Source organism: Pocillopora damicornis, chromosome 9 (assembly GCF_964200805.1).
Source record: "Pocillopora damicornis chromosome 9, jaPocDami1.2, whole genome shotgun sequence".
Taxonomy (NCBI): domain Eukaryota; kingdom Metazoa; phylum Cnidaria; class Anthozoa; order Scleractinia; family Pocilloporidae; genus Pocillopora; species Pocillopora damicornis.
In genome coordinates this window covers 18,751,744-18,777,972 of record NC_142678.1, presented here as the reverse complement: position 1 = coordinate 18,777,972, position 26,229 = coordinate 18,751,744, and the positions used below count along the sequence as shown (strand labels likewise).

Genomic DNA, 26,229 nt, shown 5'->3' with positions numbered 1-26,229 from the left:
CACCTACATTTTAATTGAGATCGCAGAAAAGCTTCAACGTCCGACGTAAAGTAAAGCAAGAGAATTCAACAAATATTTTCCTTCATTCTTAGTAATGTTAATAATTATTCCACAAGAAATATGACGACTGTTTAGTATGACGAAATTGCCATCTTCACACGTGATGATATAATTAATACGTTCGGTACACGCGGCGAAGATGACATGTTTTCCAAACAGAAGAAATTCTGGTATTTCAAAATATCTATTTAGAAATACGACTGATATCACATTGCCACCAGTGGATACGAATTTTATAAGCGATGATATCAACACGAAATGATACAGTTGCGTGCACAAGTGGACATGTAATTTCCTGTTTATCGTACGAGTGTTGATCATAGTTTTTTCAATAAAATAAATTTCATTTGACCTGCGGATGAAAATCAAGTAAAGCAGGTGAACTGTGATTTTAGTAATTGCAGGAAAGAAGGCTGAAAAAATTCAGGCCTCTACAGGATACAAAGCCGTGTTTCCCGCGCAGCACTAGTTGAAGCTTGAATTATTTCATGCTTCTTTTCTACAGTTGCTGTAATTGCTTCTCACCTGCGAAAATTATTGCTATACTTCATATATATGTTAATGAGGGATTTGAGAGGCAATTTTGGAACTCTTTTTAATTGCACTGAATGTAGATACTACCTGCTTGTCGAATGACCTTACCTCGCAGATTGCTACTTTAACTCTCGACACAAAAAAACCAATAATAAAAGAAGCTTGCGTTGAGAAAATGTTTCTTTTGCTTTAAAACAAAAAAAGTAACAACATCAGGAGGTTGAAGTCGACCATATTGTAATTCTGGTAAAGCTCTTCGGTAAGATACATGTGCAGATCTACAGAAACGGTCATAGCCGTGTATGTTTGGTCACGTAATCCTGCAAATTCAAATTAAACAAGTTTAGTCCGAGTGACACATTGAACTACTAACTAACATCGCTCGCTCGAGTCGAACCGAAGAATATTGGCTCTCGGTCGTTTTGGTCAACGACCTCGGGCAAAAAATTTCCACTGCACGGCCCACACGCTCAGTTAGTCAGAATCTATTATTTTGCAACCGTCCATAGTCAGTGGTAGATGTTTGATTCGAACAGTCGCGCGTGACGCAAGAAAAATGAAAGAAGAATGTAGAAATCGTAAATAAATGTAGATTGAATTCGTATTTCTTATTCTACAAAATTTTTGACACACAAAATAATTTGTTGGAAAGCCACACTGCAAATACTGAACAAGCAACTGAAACAAACCCTTTTTAAAACCATTGCCCAGTGACTCCAAAGATCTAAATAGTACTTCTCCTTACTGTCTGCAATAAAATTCTCATGATATTTGTCCGGAGAAGTTGGTATTGGATCAACTAATAATCCCCTAATTGATATTTTTTTTAATTCTCATCACTAATCTGCTTGCTAGTGTATCGATATTGTGAGGAGAAATTCTGGCTTGTTCACTGAACAGACTTCTCACATTAGCGTCAACTGTGCACCTGAAGAAATCTAAAGCTGTAATTATTATAGTCCATTTTTTTAAGTAACTCGACGCAGTTAATGGATCTTTGTTACTATCATTATCATTTCTGTTTGTGCGCGGCCTGCAATATAAACAGTACCTTGGCGATAAACTCTTCTCAACAAAACAGTTTTCGGGAATGCCTCTGTGGCAACAGAAGTTTAGTATCGCAAAATCACAATCACAGGCTTTCTTTCCATAAACACAACCGTTCTTTATTCTCCCACACCTTCTCTTGGGAAAAAAAACTCTCCCAAAAAAGCGACATGCATGACTTCACCATGTGCAATGTCAATCAAACTCAACTACATTCTGGTGCGTTATGCTGTGAACGTTGCAAAAGTGAAATGTCCATGGGAAGACCATATTATAACCGTATCGCGCATTTAGATAACGCGCAAACTTTGGATTAAAAAATTATTTCGTTTCATGAAGCCGTCAATCATCTTGCGAACTCTGTCAATGGATGACCTGTTTGCGAATTCACTTAATAACACTTGAAGCGTAAAAGGGGGACTTGTCACTTAAACGAACGATAACTACGATTAATTATCGTATAGGACCAAGAGTTAACCTGCAAGTGCTTTCGTCTGAAAAGATCACTTATCAACAGAGTACCCCCGGCTTCCCCCACTTCCATCCTAACTTTTCTGATGGTCCGTCCCCACTAGTGTAGAATTTGAGAGTGAAAGCGTTCGTAGCAAAACTGGTCATCAAAATCAGCGCATGAGATTGCGTGAATACTGTTTAAAGATACTAAAATTTGTGCAAAATGAAATATAAAATATTCAGTGGTAAGTTCGAGTCAGGCTCTAATTTTGATGGTCACAGTTCGCCCCACTCCATCCATTGTAACATTTGCAGCTCTGAAATTTCCACTGATCTGTCAAATCCTTTGCAAATTCATGAAATGAGGAGTGAATACCCTCAACAGGTGTCAGCTGGAAGGTACACCTTCCATGGGAGTTGCAGAACTCTTGGCTGCAGGCTTGAGTGATTGTGGTGAGGTTTCTAATCACTGGTCCCAGAAAATTATCAATGTAGGTCTTAATCTCTAAACAGTCGGTTTTTGTCCTCTCTGTCAGATGGTCTCCCCATATAACAACGCCGGCGACTCCTTGCTCCGCCGACTGGCTAATTGTTGCCACAATATCGGCCTGTTGCACAAAGGAGATTGACAAGTAGACGTAGAACGCTCGAAAAACTTAGGCTTTGCTCATTTGAGCCTTCGATTCAAACGGTCTGGTTCAGTTTTCGAGATCTACATTCATCACCCTTTTATGTGCCAACAATTAAGTGTATCGCATGAAATGGTGGGGGTGACTGGACATTAAACTTTCTTATATGTAAGCATTATCTCGATACTCGAATGAAATATTAAAGAATACACGTTATTCATCTTGTCTCGCTAATCGACCTCGCCTTTTTTACAAAAACGCCGCATTGGTATTCACTCCAAAAGAAGCCAAAAATAGGGAGAAAGCCAAAGCCCCTTCGCTACTTCCCCTTTCTCCCTCCAGAAACGCCCTTAATGGAAAAGAATATATTCCTCAACCTAAGGTTACACTAGTAAAGACATTGAAATCACGTTCATCTTCGAGGTCCTCAACGTAATATTTTCACTTCTGAATGCGTGAGATCTTCGTTGGTAAGAGAAAAAAAACAAGAACAACAAAAAAGGGGTATTACTCACCTCATTAAGATATAGCTGCGAATCTGGATAGGTTATGCGAACGTAAGGATAGACAGGAATGAAATGACCATCTAGTTTCTTTGAGTGTCTAAAGCCTTCCAATAATCTATACTTCACATATAGCGTGTTATTTCGGGACTTGTCATTGTAAAGGTAAATTGAAGGAAACAATGCTGAACTAGACTCAAACATCCACCAGAGTTGATCGTTCATCTGCATAGTCTGTTTACTACAGGTGTAAGGTTTTGCGTCATTGCCGTTGTAACAATTTGGGAAGCCGTATAAACCCCAAGCAGACTTCGGACGAAGTTTTTGAGCGAGCAGTAAGGTGCCTTCAATAAACTGTTGAGCTGCAGTTTCAAATTCTACGCGGGCTATTTCTTCGATAAGACTGTCTGACCACAAAGGATGTCTTTCTTTGACCAACTCCATTGACTTATTTCTGCAAACAAAGCCTTAGTCAGAACAGCTACGAAGCTCGAGGAGAACTGTGAGCCTCTAGGAGCATATAGTGTCCAGGGACAAATCTACGAACACATTTTCGCGCTAATTGTAAAATTTTTACGATAAGCTTACAGTTTGCTCGTGGAATGTTTACTTTTCAGCTTTCTCTGGTACGACTTTACAAACAAGCAAACATTTTCCTTCTCGTGTAACAATAGCTAATTGTTCCTTCATCTTGAATTAAATTTGAAATGAACGCTTTCATCTAGTAGACGTAAGGTTTGAAAATTGAGGAATATCATTTGGAGTATCTCTTTGGATATTCCCCAGTTTTAGCTAGGGCATATTCGATTACGTGATGCATTTAGACCTATAACACGCGAGCAAAAATATTTCATGGATCATAAGTACAAACACCAACAAAGAAACACACGAAAACAAATAAACATAATACGCATGCTTAGTTTGAAATTGAGTGGTAGTTATCCTTGTCTAGCTTAGCAGAACTTGATATAAGCCATTTTGTCATAACATCCCCCACGTTTGCAAACAATGATTATACAAACTCAAACCTGTAGATAGAAAGTTTATCCCAATTTCTGTCAAATATTGGTCTCCAGAACTCCCAATCAATTATGCCAAGGCCTTGAAAGTCTGGATCTTTTATCACTTCTGCAATGTCTTTTTCAACCATGGTGAGGTGTGCGGTCATGTTGGCCAGCTTAAAGAAGCAGAACGGTCTACTGAGAAATTTATCAAAACGTCCAGGGAAAGAGATTTATTTTTCAATATTAGCCACATCAAACATACAAGACTCTTTTTTGTATGCGCTACTGCGGTCAGGGGTGAAAAGGGGTCAGAGGTTTCCTTCCACGGGAAATTTTTGCATGTTTAGTACTCGGGAAACACAATTTTGAACACTCTGAGGCGAATTCGGCGTGTATTTACGTTTCAGCTCGTTCAGTCAAAAGTTCACCCTTTTGCATTAAAATATTGTGGGGCCTCGCGGAGGCTATTGTCAGTCATACATATATACCTGCAACGCTAAAATTTCTTTACCCCATTTTCGAATATACCAACCAGTCCGTAATTTGTAACTAGTATAGAGCTCACCGATAAAAGATGAGGGGAGGGAGGAAAGGGGGCTTCTCAGAGGGAGCATAGGAGCAAGAGTCTAACGGCGAAGTTACAACATACTTATAAGCTTCCAGGCTCCAAGGTCGACGTCTACATATGACTCTGAATTAGATGTTATCCAGACAAAAAGTAATTTACTTTTGTAGCGATGAATTTACCTGTGGAAGGCCTCCATTCACTGCTTTCCCATTGCTATCATAATAAGGATACAAACCCAGCTGCGAGTTGTAAAATATCACGATATGCTCCCCACACCACGTTTGGTCAGGGTTGACTACGAAATCGAATGCACTAAAATCAAGAGTAACGTTCCATTTCGTTTTGCACAGCTCTGTCGGAGTATGCCAAACTGTGATAAAGGGCCTGTTCGGTAGAGGAGGTCCTTGAAAATGGCTGCATGTAGATTGTAACGTAGAGTGAAGATTGCTTGAAAGGATAATGACAAGAATAATTCCTCCTGTTGTGGACGCCATGTTGTTCTGTCACGCAGTACTGTCACGATATGATGCATGTGACTGTCACTTGACAACAGATAAACCCCTGGGGATGAGGGGTGACAAGTGACGGTAGTCGCAGCTCGCCCCAGTTGACCCCAAACAATTCAAATTTATTATGGCGAAATAAACACCAAACGAACAGGTACGTGTAGCTAACTGTTGCTTGTTGGGAGCCATGTTTATCGTTGGCTTAACAGGTGGGATAGCGACTGGTAAAAGCACAGTTTCAAGCCTACTTAAAGATCTAGGATGTCCGGTCGTGGATGCAGACCACATTGCTCGGGAAGGTGAGATAATTGAAAGCATGCAATTTAATTCACTAAACATATAGTTTAAAACCATAATAGGAGAAAAGATGAGATAAATACATCTTATTAGACGTTTTGGTTTGTAGTATTTTTGAGTATTTTTACAAATTGTGCCGTATTTTGACGAGCCCGAGGACTGATCAAACAACAACTTTATGGGAGTATGTGCTGGGCAATTTAGTTGGTAATATTTCATTGTATAGCCTCCTTAATTCAAAGGTTTTTTTTTAAATTGAAATCTTCTCCCTCAATATCTTAATAACCTTGTTTTCTTGGTTGGTACAATGAGATGTAGAACTTGGTTTTTTCCTCTTGGTACATAACTTAGAGTATGGACCATGACCTTGGTTATGGGGATATACAGAGGAGGTATCTCCTTCACAAGCCCTCCTCATTCAGTTAAACCTTTAAACCCTAAGAGTGACTAACATCTAATTTCTTCCTACAATATCACCTCTGAATCACACAATAAGGTCATGAGAATTAAGGATATGGTCACCATGGAAGGAACCCTTTGATTGGCCAACAAATTCTCCTTGTCAGCACCTAAGGAATTGTATAAAGAACAGTGTGGAGAGTATGCATATTGATGTTAGGGTGTAAAGGGTCAAACATTCTCATTATCTCACAATCTTGCATTCACACTTGATTTTACTAGTGAGTTCTTTTTTTCATGAAGGTAACACACTTTTCTTTAACAATTTTTAGTTGTTGAGCCTCACAGACCAGCATGGAAGGCTATAGTAAAGAACTTTGGAAGTGATATTTTACTTTCCAATGAGGAGATTGACAGAGAGAAACTTGGGAAAATCATCTTTGCAGATGATGCCAAGAGACGTATTTTGAACAAGTGCACACATCCTGCTATTTATCGTTCAATTTTATGGACCTTGCTAAGGAATTTTTTTTCAGGTCTGTTTTTTTTTTTACTTCTTGCAAGGTTATTATTGAGTACTTTTAGGAAACCTGGTATTGTGAATCAAATAAGTTACACATTACTTGCACAAACACCAAAGATGTAAAATTCTACTTTGTTGTTGAAAGAACATGATTATACTAATGCTCAATGGTCAATGAGTGTTGGTCAATGAGTGTTGGTCAATGAGTTTTAGCGTAGATCAATATTTATATCAATTGAGTACTGATATTATGGGTGAAGCCTGCAAATCAATCCAAAAAATTTAGAAGCTACATGTACTTGCCATCAGCTCTGATCTATATTCCTCTTTCAGATTTGTTCTTTTACAACAATGACTTCCAGTAATTAGCCTCCATTGTACAAGTTTTTTACAGAATTATGTTTTCCTAGATAGACATCTAAGAACTATGTGTATTTTGTTTAAGTTTAAAAACTTTGCTAGTTGTATGAGAGATATTGTTAGCCAATGGTTTGTTTGTAGGTCAGACATCAAAGGGTCTGGATTTAAATCTAGGCCACTGCGTCACTGACTCATAACCTCTGCTATTTCCCATACTTAACAAATAGAGAAGCCTTGACTGTGCTCTGTTCTGTTGTAAAGTGTGTAGGAAGCAGCTAGAGCATGAAAGAGGTGTAGTGAGAAACAAAGAGTATGTCTTCTGTTTCTTCCCACTTCACTTGATTAGAAATTTATCATTCAATCAATGAAAAAAGGCTTGAGAGAATTCCCAGAAAAGGTTGGACATAGTACAGTTTGGTAGATGACCTGACAGCTTCGGCTCAGCTCTATGCTTTGTACTCTGATAGAGCATGCTCTTTCCACCAATGACAGCACATGTTAGATCCGAACTTTATTGTAAATGGAATTGGGCCAGCTGCAACATTATTGATTGTTTTGCACTACACAAACTGAGACTAACTGCATGTACACATAAGATAAAGTGTGACACTTGGCCTGCAAATGGACTCTTAATAGATGAATACAATAAAATGTCAGGTTTTTTTTTAAAGTTAGAGTTTCATAAGTCTTGTTAAACACTCATCAAAATTTTTTTTAGGGGGGTACCCTGAAATTCAAGAATACACTAATAGCAAGATTCATTGCCTCTGTCTCAAGTACATGTAGTGTTACACTTGAAATGAGGGAATTCACTTTGAGTTATTTTTTCTGTTCACTTATTCTCCAGTCCATGACTGTCTACAGTGTAGGCAATTTCCAGTTAATGTTTGAGCTGGCACTCTTACCCAGAAGAATGGACCTGAGACAACCACTAGAATCAGGCCCAGTCATGCTCTCCCTCTTAAATCCCATTTTTCACTATGTTTTCACAAAGGAAGTTAAGATGTCCTACAAAATTTGTATCCCAATATTGTACTTCTACTGAAAGTATTTCTCAAATTCTTTGTAGGGGAAAAGTTTGTAATACTTGACCTGCCACTTATGTTTGAGACTGGGATTGCCTTGTATCTGATGAAAGAAGTCGTTGTAGTTTACTGGTAAGAAATGATGTGTAGCCACATAATTGCATTTTAGTTTTCCTCCCTGATATTTGAGGCAGCTCAGCCCAATTTACTGGGGGGAAGGTCTGTATATAGGAAAAAAAAACATGCCTTGAATACAGCCCTCAGTCTTCAGCCTTAGGTTGTACTCATGACCAAGGGCAAAGGTTTTCAATACAGATGGACCAACACAGGTACAAAATACCTTGTCCTTTTTATCTGCTCATTTTTTTTTCCTGCTTGTTTGCTTTTTCCTGCTTTTCTTAGAAAAATTCTGGATTGGGGTCCATATTGTAAAGAGCTGGTCAGGAGCATTTAAGTGCATGACCAGACCATTTCCCATTATTAAACAGATTGGAGAAATTACAATTTTGGCCTACTACAATGGGTTACAATAAAACAAAAACGAATTAACTGCTGGTGCAAATTGAATATAAAAGCATGTAGGAATTACATAGAATTTTGAATTGGGTCAGGAGCCCTTGGTCTTTGATTTCTGTGATTGGTTATTCATTGTGATTGGCATCAATAATACAATGTACATGATCAAATTGTCGTAGAGGTTTTATCTGATATATTTAACCCCTAAAAAGTGTCAAGGATCTAATTTCTCTTCACAATTTCACCCCTGAATCACACGTTAAGTTCACAGGAAATATTCACCATGAAAAACTAATTAAAGAAACTCTTGATTATTAAATAAATTCTCCTTGCCAGTGCCTTATAAAATGTATAGAGAACAGTATGGAGAATACACATACTGATGTTAGGGTGTGAAGGGTTACTCTAAGGCCAAGGAAATAGCAAACTCAGGTTTTCTTCCTTATAAGCTGTTTAATTTGATTATTTTGTTTTATTTCTCATAATCCTCCCCTCCAGCTGCATATTCCTTTGTGCAAGATCATAAATATTCACATCTTTGCATTAAGAGTTAAACATTTGTCTTAATTTCCCTATCACCTAGATTCTAATTTCTCTTCCCTCTAGTGACAAAGACACTCAACTGAAGCGTTTGATGGAAAGAAATAACTTCACACAAAATGATGCTGAACAGAGAATAAATGCTCAGATATCACTGGATGAAAAATGTCGTAGAGCATCTTATATCATTGACAATTCTTCCAACAGGGAGAATACTGAGACACAAGTGAAAAGACTCTATGAAAAATTGAACAAATCGTATGCATATCTACCTGTCCGTGGATTTGCTTTTTTACTACTTGGTTTGATCCTGTATTTTTTCAGTTTTTTAGTTAGTAAGTTACTGGATGGCTGATAACAATTATTTTCAGACAAAGGTGTTCCTCATCATCTAGACAATGTTATCAGTCAGACTAGATGTTCCTCGTTTTCTGAATTAGAAGGATTTTAGACAAGTTTGGTTGCTATTTAACTAGCTCATTTGGTTAGATATAATGACATGAAATTTGTTTCTGGAAACAGTGATCCCATGGTTTCTCTTTTTCCCAAAGTTATGATTTCTAAAGGGAAAGATTATTTTGTCCTACTATGTATTGTTCATGGCTGCCCAGGTCTCACAGAGTTTCTTACTCGTCTTGCTTCAAGGTTCTTTCAATGTTTTTGTATAGAACATTATAGACCAGTTTCTGGTTCCCTGTTCCAAAATAAAAATTCCTGGATTTCCATTCTCTATTTTTTATTTCTGGACTTCAACTTTCCGTATACGATGTATCAGATCTCTCTGCCGTGTGCAGATTAAAAGTCAATCAGAATTACAACCAGTGGTTAACTTGTGTTGGTTTGTTCTGAGCTGTTGTACTAATCGTTTTCTAGACTTGGTAGCAATCTGTGTAAGAATTTCAAATTGGAAATTGCGAGTATCTCTTACAATGCTACTCTTTAGGTTCATTACATCAGCTTGGTTATTAAACAAAAATAAATAATGCAAAATTTGTCACCGAACTAGCAAGTTACTGTTTTCTAAGTTCATCCCAATGTCCTCTACATCTGTTAGGGTTTGTAGAAAAAGTTGAGAACCTGAAACTCCAGTAGAAAAGACACTTATTTTGAAGTTGCTGAAAGTGAATAACGTGCAAAGAGCTATATTTGTATTATTAAGGTTAAATCCCTCCTTCAGAGGCCGAAAAAATCGATTTTTCGGTAAAATTTCCGCACAGCCCCATACTTCATTATGCTTTCATTTCTTGGATAGAGAAAACAATGCCAAAAACAATACATCATGTGCCATTGAGAAAACAGATTTGTTTAACAATAGTATGGGGCTGTGCGGAAATTTTACCAATCTCGGACCTGGGCGAATTTATAGAGCATCTAGGGTGCGTTCCTTTGAGAGGATCCGGATTGGGATTTGTGATCCAAGATCACACAGATCACGGTTAATGAAAGGAACGGAGTTTTAAGGTGCGTTCCTTTGGGAGAATTCGGATCAGGGTTTCTGATATATGGCGTTCCTTTCGAGCAAATTTATTTTCAGATCAGTGATCTATCTAATCCACTCTGGACAAGGATCAATCAGATCACTAATCTGCGTGAGCTTAAGACGGATGAATGGATCTCTGATCCAACGCGTTCCTTTGGACGACGGATCCGAAATTAATCATTTTGCCCAGCGGTGCTCAATTTCTAACGAGTAGGTATTTCATGTATTGACCGGAAAGATTGTTGGGAATCGCTCCACAAATTCTGCGATAAACACGAAATCGATTTTGTAATGTTAAATCGATAGGCCACTGATCGCAGGCATTCAAGGTTCCCAAGTATCCATATCGTAATCAATACTTCTGTTTTAATTCCATCGTTTGATCACAGGCGGCCCAAGCTCCAGTTGTGAGATGATCATCTTGCGCAATAACAGTCATGGCGGAATTATAAGAGTTTGTATGGGAATATTTACGACCGCTCTAAGGTATAAAATAATACGTCAAATTCTCTAAAAAAATACCTCACCTTACTTTCACAGCGTATCGCTTGTTATATGACCGCTTACTTTGATGAAAAGAACGCATTTTAGCGAGTTGTCCATTTCGAGGTTTTCAACGTTCATAAGAAAGGCTTTTCTTATGTACGTTGAAAACCTCGAAATAAACAACTCGCTTAAATGGGCTCTTTTCATCAAAGTAAGCGGTCAGATAACAAGCGACACACTGTGGAAGTAAGGTGAGGTCTTTTTTTTTTGAGAATTTGACGTATTTTTTATTCCTTAGAGCGGTCGTAAATATGCCCATACAAACTCTTATAATTCTGTCATGACTGTTATTGCGCAAGATGATCATCTCACAGCTGGAGCTTGGGCCGCCTGTGGTTTGATCAGTGATCCGATGAATCCTTGTCCAGAGTGGATTTGATAGATCACTGATCTGAAAATGGATTTGCTCGAAAGGAACGCCACAGACCAGAAATCCTGATTCGGATTCTCCCAACGGAACGCATCCTTAGATTTGACCGATTTTCGTTAAATTTCGCCAAAACATTCTAGAAATAATGACAAACGAAAGTGGGTCGGGAAATTTTGATAGTTTAAATATTTGTCCCGTGGGGTGCATTTACGCAACACGCCTCGCATATTTTTAGCTACTTCAACTTTAGATGCCGATATCTAGACAACCAATCAGAATATCGAAAACGCCTGACTCATTTCTGTTGATAGATGCCTTGTGAATAAGACTGTGCAGCCACTTTAATTTGCTCGTCCCGCGGCATCCAATACCCAATAAATTTAATAGAAGAACCTTCAGTCGTTTCACGCCTTAGCGGTTCCCGAAACTTACTTTAAAGAAAAGTGATATTTTTTATCGTAAATTGCAGTTATTAAGCTTTCTTCTGATGTATACTTTGCTAGGAATTTAGTGAAACTAGCGCGCGTACGAAAATTTTTCCCGAGGGACACCCGGAGGTGGGAAGTAACCTTAAAACCAAAAGTTGTTCAAGTTTTTTCCTTGTAAATTTTACCCTCCCCACTTTCAGTTCGCTGGTCTCCGTATCCTGTACCCAGTACCCCGCTTTGTTCCCTGCTCTCCCGTTCCTGTCCCACTGTCCCACTGTCTCAGCTCCACACTCCATTCTCTTATTTTCAACATTCCCTCTTCGTTTTCGGCACAATCAACCCGCTTTACAGAGAGACCATTCATTATGTCGAGTTTCTAAACACTATGACCAAGAACCATCAACGAATTGCACCGAAGGAGGTCGAAAGCCTGAATTTTGGCAAACTTCTCGCTCGCGTGAATTTTGCCAAGTTAAACGAGTTCTATTCTTGATAACGGAATTTTGTCTGATACGAGAGAAACTGGCTCTAGACTATAAATAACCTGCAGTCACGAGGTTTTCACATGTCTTAATCTTGGAACTATACTTTTCCCCTCACACAATTCCTGTTAGTGAGTGTGCTGGAGGTCTACCGAAGGGTTTGCGGTGAATGCTAGTAGAAGCTTTAGAAAGGTAGGTGGTTTCAAATTAATGGCATTTTCCAACTACCTTCACATCTGGGAGTTTATTTGGACAAGGGAGTTAATTTACCCTTAAGATTTCACCAGATCAAGTTGAATGCGTCCTTCTGTCTTGAATGAAAAGTTCATCAGTTTCTGTCCGAGCCAAATTTGGGTGTGCAGTTGCTGAATAATAAACAATTATCGAATTTTTCCTGGTGCAACGTTAAAATATTGTGACCATTCTGTGCAATTTCGTCAAAATGCTTCGGATTGATTGATTGCAGTTCATGCACGAGACTTCCTCAAGGAATTTTTACGACTAAAACTCTTTAAAGAAGCGAAAGTGTTTTACTTTCTTTAATCTCGTAGTCTTTCCATAGTTTCCTCGCGAAAGTGGAGGCTTTTCCATGGGAAAGAAATTCTAAGAAAAGAAGCGGTATTTAATTTGTTAAGTCGATGATTTGTGGAGTCGATGAACTTACGAACACGTGTCGAGAATCTGAAGGAACCATTTTACAATTTAACTTCCGCTTGGCCGGAACGATCGTTGCGAACGTTGGTTTCCATGTGCAATTTTTCTATTAAGCATGAATTAATACACCAAATATAGAAAATTATGAGGTGAATTAGGATGCAAATTAGGAATGAAACCGTCTCGCTTGTCTAAGTGCTAACAGAAATTTGATACAATCCTGAAATCCGGAAATGTGAACGCACGAAAGATTATTTCGACTCAGTATCATGTGTCCCTGACGAGTACTCTTTTTTAAAAGACTTTTCAAATTTCTAAGACTTTTTCACCTAAATAAATATTGAACACTGCTGAAATGTTGCTACATGCATGCTAAATTTATCCTATGAACACAGTGAGACTGAAACTAGCTAGGGAATTTTACTGTAGCAGTCACTCATTGCAAATTCCTTAACTTGAACTGAAATGATCTGATAGGGTAGCCCAAGAAACAGTTTTTAGCATTTAAACTGATGGCTTTTAGCTTTGAGCAGTGATTCCTGGAATAATGTGTGCTGATTTGAAATTGTAACAGTAAAGCATTTTCAATTATACCTGTACTGTCTTATTTTGTTATTCAGTTATATTCTGCATATTAGAGTCATCTTAAAACAAAGTTTCATATAAATAATATGTATAATACATGTATCCATTTGTATGATATAATATAATGTACCCATTATACTCATGGGTAGAGAGGGGCATGGTGAGAGTGAGGTGTCTTGCCCTAAGAACCCTTTAACCCATAAGAGTGACTGGCATCTAATTTCTCCTTACTGTATCACCCCTGAATCAAACATTAAGGTCATGAGAATAAAGGAAATGATCACAAACAAAAAAAAAGCTTTTGATTTTTAGACAAATTCTCCTTGTCAGCACCTTAGGAAATGTTTAGAGAACAGTATGGAGAATCTGGATACTGATGTTAGGGGGTAAAGGGTTAAAACAGCTAAGTCTTAAACCCGAATCTCTTAAAGCAGAGGATGGTTCAATAGAAATCTGATCTGTTCCACACATTCCTCCAAAACAAGGCATGTTGAAATGTTTCCATATCTACCCAGAAAACTAGTTCAAGACTGAGAAGTATTCTTACCTTAATCATTTAATATTCTTAGTGGCTCAGTTATTATCTTTACTCAAGGATCTATTAACATTTTCACTACAGCTCAGCAAACAGTGATGTTTTTGGACATGTTTATCAACTCTTGCAGTCAAACATTTTCATATTTTCCAGCCTGAGTTACCCTAAGCTTGTCTCAGGGGGCTGCATCTTCCTCAGACCTTTGTGGCTTAGGCAAAGCTATCCATATTCAAGACCTCAGCAAGCACACAATAACCCCCTTTCTTTCTGTTCCTCTCCTTGCCACCTCTCCACACTTTTTGTAGAGCTGTGTTACTCATTCCAGTTACCCATCTGCATCCTGTTTGTCCTCAACTCTTCTCCTCCACATTTAGTTTGATCATTCAGTTTTCCCTTCCCCCTAAAATTCTACTCTCCTGAACTTGAGATCTTAAAGAGTTCCTGTCATGCAAAGGCTGACAAGTCCACAAAGCAAAAAAAGGCCTACTATTAGTTAGGTAATGTTATTGACAGAGGTTTTAAAGAAACCACAAAATGCTGCTAACCTTGGCACTTTTTTTATTGAATATGCAGATGAAGTGGTACCTCACTTTAGTGTTCATACTGCTGTATAGCCAGGTGAGCTTTTGTCATTTTGAGGAGCGAAAAGAAAACACATTTCTTCACCTTAAGAAGATTCCTTCAACCTTCACATCAGTAAGTTTTATTTTGACTGTTTTTTAGATTTAACCCTTTAATTAACTTCTAGATCAAATTTGTAATTATCTTTACTATCAACTATATAATTCTTATAAAGCTGGTTCAGAGAATTTAGTATTGGATCAACTAATTATCCCCAAATTGATATTTTTCTCTATTCTCATCACTTATCTGTTTGATATTGTATTGATATTGTAAGGAGAAATTCTGTCTTGCTCACTCATGGTAGTTAAAGGGTTAATGTGCTTAGCAATGCATAATAGTGCAAATGCTCTGAATTATTACAAAATGGATCGTGACTTATTCAATTATAGGAACTCCACCAACTTTGAATTCATAACCATTTCAACCAAAAGAAGTGACCAGTTAGTAATTTCTCCTTACAATATTTATTGATTTTCCGGATGGGAGGTTAATTTTGAGAAGAAAGATGAACATTACTTTATGGAGAATGTTAGTCTTGATTTAATACCAAATTATCAGAGCCAAGGTCATTAGAAATGTATGACAGACAATGATAAGAACTGAGGGTTAAGTTTCTAAAGAAGCAGTGGTGCTGCATCAGTGGGAGAGTGTAACAGGTAATTTGGTGTTAACAACTGAGTTGAAAATGTAAATCGTCCACTGTAAAGAGTTAAAAGGCTGACATTTCAACATTAGCCCTTTGTCAGGGCGATTGACAAAGGGCTAACACTTGAAACATCAGCTTTTTAACTCTTTATGATAGCCAATTTATGTTTTCAACTCAGTTGTTAATACCAAATTACCAATGGTAAGAATTAATTCGAAGACATTCAGAGCCTTCCATGGTTCACTTGAAGTACTGTTCATGCACTTTCATTCACCTTCAAACTGTAGATTAAAATAATGTGATTCATACAGTAGATCCTTGAGCAGGTATGCTTAATAAGCTTTTAAATAATAAATGTTGAAAAAAAGCTTGTGCAGTTTGCTGGTAAGGTGTAATAGGCAGCTTCCCTTTATTTTATGATTACTGTTTTGGAGATCTGTAGGTTGTCTTGCATGTATTCATGGTTGACATGTGCAGTTGTTGTTGTTGTTGTTGTTGTTGTTTTTCACCCAGCCCAAGTTTTTCCAAGCACACCTTTTTTAGAGCTTCCATTTTGGCAATCTAAAATCATTAACCTTTTAACCCCTAAGAGTGACTAACATTTAATTTCTCCTTACAATATCATCCCTGAATTAAACATTAAGGTCATGAGAATAAAAGAGATGATCACCAACTAAAGAAGCTCTGGATTATTGAACAAATTCTCCTTCCCATAACCCTAGGAAATGTCCAGGGAGTAGTATGGAGAATATGCATATTGATGTAAGGGAGTAAAGGGTTAAGTAGTGGCTTAATGAAAAAAGTATTGGGCTGTGTAGTCATTAGCAGACAGACAAAAAGCTTTTGTTAAGTGAACAGGACCACAGCAGTGCATGTGCAAATGCAGCTGAAAGAAACTCAAGACGATTGACAGACATTGGTGCAGCTTAACCACCAGTTTTTACTAAAAATGCAATGCATATTGAAAGAAACAGTGACCATTACACACTACAGAAAACAATCAGCTAGCTCATACATACTAATTTTACATAGGCGTCTAAGAATGGAATTATATGCTTGTCTGTCAAGATTAGTATGCATGGGGTCTTAATTGATTAAATTTGTCAAGTATGCTTACAATTTACTGTTAAGTATTTGTACGTATGTGAATGCAGATTAACCCTTTGTTTCATGGGCTGCGTGTCAGTCATCATTCTGGTATATTTTTCATCAACAGAATGAAATTGGTGTGTTGGATGCTGTTGTATGTCCTGGTGCCATCAGACAGTGTCCTTCTCTCCACTCCTGTTGTTCTGTTCCAGGCAGTGATGAGGTTCACTGCTGTCCTGCTGGTTACTCCTGTGAAAATGGTGTGTGTCAAGAAACAAGGAAAGACGATGTTGCTGCTCTGTTTCCTTCCATGGGGGCCAACATTGTAAAATGCCACAATCAGTATGCTTGCCCAGACAGGTATTGATTGATATTGTACTGTACTTGGGGTGGAGACAGATCAAAGTAGTAAAAGTGTATTGGTGTTCTTGTTAAAATAATAAAAAGTCACTGGTTTTGTTTATCTTTTAATAAACATGTATTTAATATGTAGCATTTTCAATTATCTTTTTCCCTATTTTTGAGTTCAGGATGTATGGAGATAAGGCAAAGATGATATATATTTCTTTGAATGAATAATGTCACAGAGATCTTTATTTTCAGCAAAGTAGTATGTAAGTAGGATTTAAATTTTTAATTGTTTCTGTTGTTTTCTGTTATTGTCATTTGTTATTCAGTAGTTATTATTTGCTCTTGTTAAAGTTCTTAGATTTAAATGGATGTACAAATCAGCATATTTGTTAGGGTTAGGTTAAAAAAGCAGTTGCAATTATTTGGATTTCAGTAGCCTCTCACTAGGTTCTTCAAAATTGATTTTGGACTGTTGGAAATTTTAAATTTCAGGCAAATGAAGTACTACCATCTGTATCTTTTCTTAGTAATGCACTAATCAATTCAAAGCTTCAATTTCCCCCCCCCCCCCCTCCCTCTCCCTCCCTGGCCAAAATTTTGTTTTAGTGTTCCATCCAAAATGTTCCTGTAGTTTTATTGTGGACCTTTCAGAGTAATCTGCTCATAAAAGTTACCTTTTTCCCTTTCAACACCTCCACAGTAAAAGGTATAATAGTTATTTTGCTGGAAAGACTTGATGGTTCTGGGTCAAATTCCTCACCCCACCCAGCAAAGTTTAAAGGGCCCACCCTTCCCCCCTAGATGTGGATGACAGTGATATGCCCATGGGATGCCCAGGGTGGATGTTAGAGCTTAGAATTTATTGGGCAAATAATTTGTACTAATTACAGCATACAGGGGCTCACAAGAATACTACTTAACTCTCAGACATTCACACGTATTACATGTTGAACAATCTAATGGGGTGTACATGTATCTATGTCAGAAGTTTTCCAAATATTAAATCAAGATGCCACAACAAAACGTGCAGTCAGTATGAAACAGAGAATTCTAACATAACCTTAGTTCACTTTCTACATAAGTTTGCCAGTTAATAAAGAGAAGCATACACCTTTAGGTTGTATTGATATTGTAAGGAGAAATTCTGTCGTGGTCACTCGTGGGAGTTAAAGGGTTAAACCAAAAGCATCAGTTGTAATCAAATTAAGTTATCATTTCATTACTTTTAACTTCTAGATACACCTGTTGCCAAGATGGTAGTAAATATCACTGCTGTCCAATGTCAGAGGCAGTATGTTGTCCTGATCATTTACACTGCTGTCCCCAAGGTTACAGTTGCTCTAAAGATGGCAAAACCTGTTCATCTGGCTCTGATACTGTAGCTTCATTATCGAGTACATCACCCAAATCTCTTAAGAAGCCCTTGGAGAGATTACTGGAGCAAATAAAGGGACAATATTCCAGCAAAAAGACCCTGCTTTTAAAGCATTCAACGGTCAAAATGGGAAAGATAGCAGCATCAAAGAGCAGAGACCATGATAAAATACCTGTGATGAAAAAAACACTATTAATAAAGGATTCTAACCTGAATGATGTCTTGTGCCCTGATGGTGAGTCCGAGTGTCCAGATGAAAACACTTGCTGTAAGCTTCACACAGGGGATTGGGGCTGCTGTCCATTTCCCAAGGCTGTTTGCTGCGATGACCAAATTCATTGCTGTCCAGGTAATACTAAATGTAATATCGAAAAGAAAACTTGTGACAGGAAGACAGATATAGAAACTCTTCTTACCAAAATACAAGTATGGAAAGGAGAGACAGGAAAGAGCAATATTATCTGTCCTGATGGTCAGTCTGAGTGCCCTGAAGGTAACACTTGCTGTAAACTTCAATCAGGGCAATATGGTTGTTGTCCTCTTCCAAAGGCTGTTTGTTGCAGCGATGGAGTACACTGCTGTCCCAATGGATATACTTGTGACGTGCGTGCTGGAACCTGTACACAAGGAAGCAGCAGTTTACCAATGGTTAAGAAAGTGTCGTCATCAAAACGTGAAAGTGCAGCGAGTAACATCGTTTGTCCTGATGGTCAGTCCGAATGTCCACAGGGAAGCACTTGCTGTAAACTCTCTTCAGGTGAATATGGTTGTTGTCCTCTTCCAAAGGCTGTTTGTTGCAGCGATGGAGTACACTGCTGTCCCAATGGATACACTTGTGACGTGTCTGCTGGAACCTGTACGCAAGGAAGCAGCAGTTTACCAATTCTTAAGAAAATGCTGGCATTGAAACAAGAAAGTGCAGCGAGTAACATCGTTTGTCCCGATGGTCAGTCCCAGTGTCCAGATGGAAACACTTGCTGTAAACTGTCTTCTGGTGAATATGGCTGTTGTCCTCTTCCAAAGGCTGTTTGTTGTAGCGATGGAGTACACTGCTGTCCCAATGGATATACTTGCGACGTGCGTGCTGGAACCTGTACGCAAGGAAGCAGCAGTTTACCACTGGTTAAGAAAATGGTAGCATTGAAACAAGAAAGTGCAGCTAGTAACAAAGTTTGTCCCGATGGTCAGTCCGAATGTCCAGAGGGAAACACTTGCTGTAAACTGTCTTCTGGTGAATATGGCTGTTGTCCTCTCCCAAATGCTGTTTGTTGCAGCGATGGAGTACACTGCTGTCCCAATGGATATACTTGTGACGTGTCTGCTGGAACCTGTACGCAAGGAAGCAGCAGTTTACTAATTCTTAAGAAAATGCTAGCATTGAAACAAGAAAGTGCAGCGAGTAACAAAGTTTGTCCCGATGGTCAGTCCGAATGTCCAGATGGAAACACTTGCTGTAAACTCTCTTCAGGTGAATATGGCTGTTGTCCTCTCCCAAATGCTGTTTGTTGCAGCGATGGAGTACACTGCTGTCCCAATGGATATACTTGTGACGTGTCTGCTGGAACCTGTACGCAAGGAAGCAGCAGTTTACTAATTCTTAAGAAAATGCTAGCATTGAAACAAGAAAGTGCAGCGAGTAACAAAGTTTGTCCCGATGGTCAGTCCGAATGTCCAGAGGGAAACACTTGCTGTAAACTCTCTTCAGGTGAATATGGCTGTTGTCCTCTCCCAAATGCTGTTTGTTGCAGCGATGGAGTACACTGTTGTCCCAATGGATATACTTGTGATGTGTCTGCTGGAACCTGCACACAAGGAAGCAGCAGTTTACCATTGGTTAAGAAAATTCTGGCATTGAAACAAGAAAGTGCAACCAGTAACATCGTTTGTCCTGATGGTCAGTCCGAATGTCCAGAGGGAAGCACTTGCTGTAAACTCTCTTCAGGTGAATACGGTTGTTGTCCTCTGCCAAAGGCTGTTTGTTGCAGCGATGGAGTACACTGCTGTCCCAATGGGTATACTTGTGACGTGTCTGCTGGAACCTGTACGCAAGGAAGTAGCAGTTTACTAATTCTTAAGAAAATGCTGGCATTGAAACAAGAAAGTGCAGCGAGTAACATCGTTTGTCCCGATGGTCAGTCCCAGTGTCCAGATGGAAACACTTGCTGTAAACTGTCTTCTGGTGAATATGGCTGTTGTCCTCTTCCAAAGGCTGTTTGTTGTAGCGATGGAGTACACTGCTGTCCCAATGGATATACTTGCGACGTGCGTGCTGGAACCTGTACGCAAGGAAGCAGCAGTTTACCAATTCTTAAGAAAATGCTAGCATTGAAACAAGAAAGTGCAGCGAGTAACAAAGTTTGTCCCGATGGTCAGTCCGAATGTCCAGATGGAAGCACTTGCTGTAAACTGTCTTCTGGTGAATATGGCTGTTGTCCTCTTCCAAATGCTGTTTGTTGCAGCGATGGAGTACACTGTTGTCCCAATGGATATACTTGTGATGTGTCTGCTGGAACCTGTACGCAAGGAGGCAGCAGTTTACCAATGGTTAAGAAAGTGCTGGCATTGAAACAAGAAAGTGCAGCGAGTAACATCGTTTGTCCCGATGGTCAGTCCGAATGTCCAGATGGAAACACTTGCTGTAAACTTCAATCAGGACAATATGGTTGTTGTCCTCTTCCAAAGGCTGTTTGTTGCAGCGATGGAGTACACTGCTGTCCCAATGGATATACTTGTGACGTGTCTGCCGGAACCTGTACACAAGGAAGCAGCAGTTTACCAATGGTTAAGAAAATGTCGTCATCAAAACGAGAAAGTATAGCGAGTAACATCGTTTGTCCCGATGGTCAGTCCGAATGTCCAGAGGGAAGTACTTGCTGTAAACTGTCTTCTGGTGAATATGGCTGTTGTCCTCTGCCAAAGGCTGTTTGTTGCAGCGATGGAGTACACTGCTGTCCCAATGGATATACTTGCGACGTGTCTGCTGGAACCTGTACGCAAGGAGACAGCAGTTTACCAATGGTTAAGAAAACGCCGGCATCAAAACAAGGAGGTACAGCGAGTAACAAAGTTTGTCCCGATGGTCAGTCCGAATGTCCAGATGGAAGCACTTGCTGTAAACTCTCTTCAGGTGAATATGGCTGTTGTCCTCTGCCAAAGGCTGTTTGTTGCAGCGATGGAGTACACTGCTGTCCCAATGGATATACTTGTGACGTGTCTGCGGGAACCTGTACGCAAGGAGGCAGCAGTTTACCAATGGTTAAGAAAATGCCGGCATCAAAACAAGGAGGTACAGCGAGTAACAAAGTTTGTCCCGATGGTCAGTCCGAATGTCCAGATGGAAGCACTTGCTGTAAACTCTCTTCAGGTGAATATGGCTGTTGTCCTCTTCCAAATGCTGTTTGTTGCAGCGATGGAGAACACTGCTGTCCCAATGGATATACTTGCGACGTGTCTGCTGGAACCTGTACCCACGGAAGCAGCAGTATAGCTTCTCTAAAGATGTATGCAGCGGTGCAGGTAATTACGCACATCAGGGCAGGAAGTGGCATCGTATGCCCCGATAAACAATATCAATGTCCTAATGGAAGTACTTGCTGTAAAGTGCCATCTGGAACGTACGGTTGCTGCCCGTTAAAGAATGCTGTATGTTGCAGCGACAACATACACTGCTGCCCGGAGGGGTACACATGTGACGTCAAAGGAGGTATGTGTTGTAACGTCAAAAGAATGTATGTGTTGTAGAGTTTGACTCATTTACCTTTTCAAACAGACTGACAGTTACATTTATTTCAAGATTCTCAGTACCAATTTAAATGCATTTTTTTTGGGGGGGGGGGAGGGGGGGCCGAGTTATATTTTAAATTTTCCTATTTCCTCTTTTTTTTTTTCGGTTTTTGTCTGTGTGTGTTTGGTGTTCTTTCAGTGTCTTTTTTGTTGTTGTTGTTGTTGTTTTTGTGTTGTTCATGGAAATTACGTGGTTTTAGCTGTGACTGCCACCCAACAAACCAAAGAAACGAAACAAAACAAAAACGTAAATAACCATTCCATCGGATTCTCGAGATCGACCAGCACGGCTATCGTCTGAATTTTCATGTGTAAAAGGTGTTTCTTTGGGTTGAAAAACAGGTAAAATTTGGTGGAGATTAGAATACGAATAACAGCCTTTTTAATACTCGTTCAATAATCGTAATATTTTGATGTTAAAAATAAAATCCTCTTTGTGTAATTTCAGGGAAATGTCATAAAAATGCTGAGCGCATAAAGATGATGCACAATGTTCCGTCTTCCAGGTCAATAATGGGTATGTGTTTCAAGATTCTTTGCGAACTACTTTGGTAATTTAATGAATTGACTAATACATAAATATAAGCGCTCAAACCAATATCTTTCATCTTCTGTTTCATTCATTTCATTTCAAGAAGAGCAATAAACTGCCTGTGGAAAAAAATAAATGTTTTTTTAATATTCCTTGCTTGCAAAGGACCTCAAAACAGTTTTTTCCCATTTTTTTTTCTCTAGAAGCCAGACAGAACTACATTAAATGCCCTGATGGATGTTCCTGCTTGGATTACGAGACCTGCTGTGAGTTGGCTGATGGAAGTTACGGCTGTTGTCCTTTACCACATGCAGTTTGCTGTGAAGACCACAAACACTGCTGTCCCTCGGGATATAGGTAATATTAAACAAAGATTCCCTACTCCCTCTCCCCCCCCCCCCCACCCTATTTTTCGTTCACCATAATTACAGTCGAACCTGTATTAAGCGATCACCCTGTATTAAGCGGTCGGTCATCCAAGTTTCGAAATTTCTTTGCCTTGATTCAATAATTTTTACCTCTATTACGCGGTCACCCCTGTTAACCCTTTACGCCCTAACATCAGTAAGCATATTCTCCACACTGTTCTTTATACATTTCCTAAGGTGCTGATAAGGAGAATTTGTTTGCTAATCTAAAGGTTCCTTCCTTGGTGATCATTTCCTTTATTCTCGTGACCTCAATGTGTGATTAAGGAGTGATATTGTAGGGAGAAATTAGATGCTGCACCAAGCGGCTGAAGGGTTAAACGGTCGTGGTCACCCTTTACTGACTCTCAATGGTTTGCTTGTATCGTCTTCCACCTGTATTGAGTGGTCACTTAAGCAGAACCACTCAAATTAAAGAAAGAATTATCTTTAAAGCAAAATTTAATCCATGTTTTCTCCCGAAATCAATGATGTTTGTAGTATTTTCAAGCAAGTTTTAGTACATCAAATGGTCAGTTGTGACATAAAATGGCGTTTTTTTCATCGTTTTTACAATACCTCTATTTTTCTTCGCCATACCCCGTGGGTGGCCGCTAAATACGGGTTTGACTGTATGTTAGTTTCTTCCATTTTCCCTTTCTTTACTTATTGTTCTCATTTCGGTCTTGTTCATTTGCTTGTTTGTTTTTTTTCTTTTTTATTAAACTTTTATTAATTTTTTTATTTGTATTAAACTTCAAAACCCTCAACTTAAACCCTCAAGTCATTCACCTAGTTATTCAGACCTTCAATCGCTTAGCCGTTTAGTGAGTTACTTATAAGCTAACTGACCCACCCTCTCTTTTAATGCAAGGGTAGTTATTTTCAGTGGATGAATTATTTCTTGAGAGTCTATTTACTCTGTTTTCTTTCTTTCCTGTGTCTTCAAAAATTTATCCTTTTCTATTGCCCTTCGAACGTCAGATGTGACTTGGCTGCTGGGATGTGTGTTACTGGTAATGTCCGCCTCCCAATGCTGAAAAAGATCCATTCCCCGAGAAAACAGAAGACTCCAAGAGTTAACTTAGACGAGAAAGTCCGCTTTGTTCCCTCACATGTCCAAGAGGAGTATCCTGTAGCAAAGGATCTGTTGCAGTGAAAAGAAACTTCCGTTTAAGCTTGCTATCTTTCCGAATTGTCCGAAAAATACATAGATTTCTTTGATTATGTTCTCTGTTAATTTTCTTATATTATACTAAAGTTTAAGAATAAATTAGTTAGGCCATCATTTACTTGTTATTACGCTATACTTAGGACCATGTCTTGCATTTCAGCCGTTTAAGCTTTTTCATTTAAAGACAGACTTCATATTAATTGAACCGATTTTCAGATTTCAAAGCTAATGAAGTGTAAGTGTGCTCGAAATCCCAGTCGTCCAAACTCTCCGCCATATATTTCAACTTGATGGGTAATGAAGGCAAAGCACACACTTGCCTCAATCTTTTATGACAGTTTGTGATTTAGAATGAGTTCGTCGTCACGTGATCTCCTATTTTGTCTTGTTATCAAGTGGTCTTGTAAAAGATGTGGCTGCCTAATTTTATCAAGGTTTTCAGCTATTAATTAGGCGATTCGACAAGATTCTTATTATTATTATTATTATTGTTATTATTATGACTATTGTTATTATTATTGTCATTATCATTATAATTATTATTATTAGTATTACCATTATTGATATTTCTCATTTGACATTATTGTTTTAGCCCCCGCCCTTTTTAGGGTGAGATATCTTTTTCGCGATGTTTTTCTTATGGGGGAATCCAATTCTTTGATTTTATGGGATTGCGGAAAAATCGACGAAAACAACCCCAAACGCAAGAAACTTAGAGGGAAACAAAAAGCACGATTGAGAATTGTGCTGATATGGTGATATCTTTTGATATTAAACTGCAATTTGTGTTTCCGTCTACAGAGGGGTCGTTGTAACCCAATTAGTTAACGAACTTTGTAAGCTCTTACATGGAAAAACGAGTCAATGTGATATTAATTACGACGAGCTTTTGTGCTAGACAGTATTTTTAAAGTTTTTTTATCTAAGAGATTTCTTTAAGTAAAATATTGCTAATTGAACGCGTAATGTTGCAAAAAAAAAATAAATGACAGTAATTTTTGTTTCTCAACAAAGAAATAACTTGATAAGATATGCATATTCCCAGAAGCATCCCATCGGATCATGACGAAAACTTGATAGTTCATTCCTCTAATCGTTGTGTAGATCATATTTGATTAGCCCTTACCAGGCTCTAGATAAGGGACAAGACCGAAAAGATGGGCCACTTCAATTTGCACGCCCTTCAAGCTTAAAGGTGTGGCACAAATATATTTATCATACACTTTTTTCTTCATTTTTTTTTTCTTCATTTTATTTCCTTTTTTAATATGCAAGCAGTTTGATCGTCCAGTCAAAAAACGTGTGGTTTCTAATGATGGTTCAGAAACGTACTGAAAAGTAACCATTAAGTTGCGCATAAGGAAAGGTTTCCTGATGTACGCTTGCAAAGCTCACAATTTTCTTGAGCGTCACCATATATGTTTCCTTATCGAAGCAGAAAATGTTCAAAGAGTTTATATCCTCGCGGCAAGTGAACGAATTTCTCTACATACCACGTGCAAATATCCGAATTCATGACCCATCAAGAATTTTTGCTCGTGCGCGAATGGTGTAAACGCATCACGTGACCGAATGTTCCCCAGCTGAAACTGATTCCCTAATTTCAAATCTTTCTTCCACTACGATAAGTTTAGTTTGACTTTAACTCAAAATGAGAGAGCGTTTTTTGGTTGTTACTGAAGCAGGGCAATACATGTTTGTTTAGTTTAGTTTAGTTTGACTTTAATTCAAGATGAGAGAGCGTTTTGTGGTTGTTACTCAGGGTCGGCCAGGGTTTTTGTGTATTCGGTATTCAGGGGCGTTTTAAATCGGGTATACGGTATATTGCAGCTTAAATATGGGTATTCAGTATATCACTTTCTTTGAATTTCAGGTATAAAGTATTCAAAGCTTCGATTATTTTTGGGTATATTTGGAGGAATTTGGGGTATTTTGGGGTATTTTGTCGATTTTTTTGGGGGTATTTTGTCGATTTTTTTTCGGGTATATTGGTATTCCACTACCCCCCCTGGCCGACCCTGGTTACTGAAGCAGGGCAATACATGTTTGTTCATAGAGTCGTACCAGAGAACACTCAAGAGAAACATTCCACGCAGCAAATAGTAAGCTGTCCGTTGATACATTCTTCACGCACGTTGCAAATATTTGAAGGATATTGAAACATAACAGCCTTAATTTGGCGCGACAGTATGCTCGTATAATTG

General features: G+C 38.6%; 3 protein-coding genes across 3 annotated transcripts; 2 read left to right on the top strand and 1 right to left on the bottom strand.

Moving 5' to 3' along the window:
* Positions 1-1,181: 1,181 nt before the first annotated feature.
* Positions 1,182-5,327, bottom strand: LOC113672824 (hyaluronidase-1). Its single transcript, XM_027189170.2, has 4 exons — positions 4,978-5,327; positions 4,255-4,403; positions 3,239-3,680; positions 1,182-2,702 (listed from the first exon to the last, which is right to left on the bottom strand). Exons 1-4 carry the CDS (start codon positions 5,290-5,292, stop codon positions 2,358-2,360), a joined length of 1,251 nt encoding a protein of 416 aa, XP_027044971.2. The 5' UTR covers positions 5,293-5,327; the 3' UTR covers positions 1,182-2,357.
* Positions 5,328-5,361: 34 nt separating this feature from the next.
* Positions 5,362-9,963, top strand: LOC113672826 (dephospho-CoA kinase domain-containing protein). The gene is made up of 4 exons (XM_027189172.2): positions 5,362-5,603; positions 6,333-6,536; positions 7,953-8,040; positions 9,031-9,963. Exons 1-4 carry the CDS (start codon positions 5,492-5,494, stop codon positions 9,317-9,319), a joined length of 693 nt encoding a protein of 230 aa, XP_027044973.2. The 5' UTR covers positions 5,362-5,491; the 3' UTR covers positions 9,320-9,963.
* Positions 9,964-12,022: 2,059 nt separating this feature from the next.
* LOC113672817 (uncharacterized) lies at positions 12,023-25,042 on the top strand. The gene is made up of 7 exons (XM_089182619.1): positions 12,023-12,462; positions 14,618-14,740; positions 16,531-16,763; positions 17,991-21,832; positions 22,361-22,429; positions 22,648-22,801; positions 23,836-25,042. Exons 2-7 carry the CDS (start codon positions 14,618-14,620, stop codon positions 24,008-24,010), a joined length of 4,596 nt encoding a protein of 1,531 aa, XP_089038745.1. The 5' UTR covers positions 12,023-12,462; the 3' UTR covers positions 24,011-25,042.
* Positions 25,043-26,229: the final 1,187 nt, after the last annotated feature.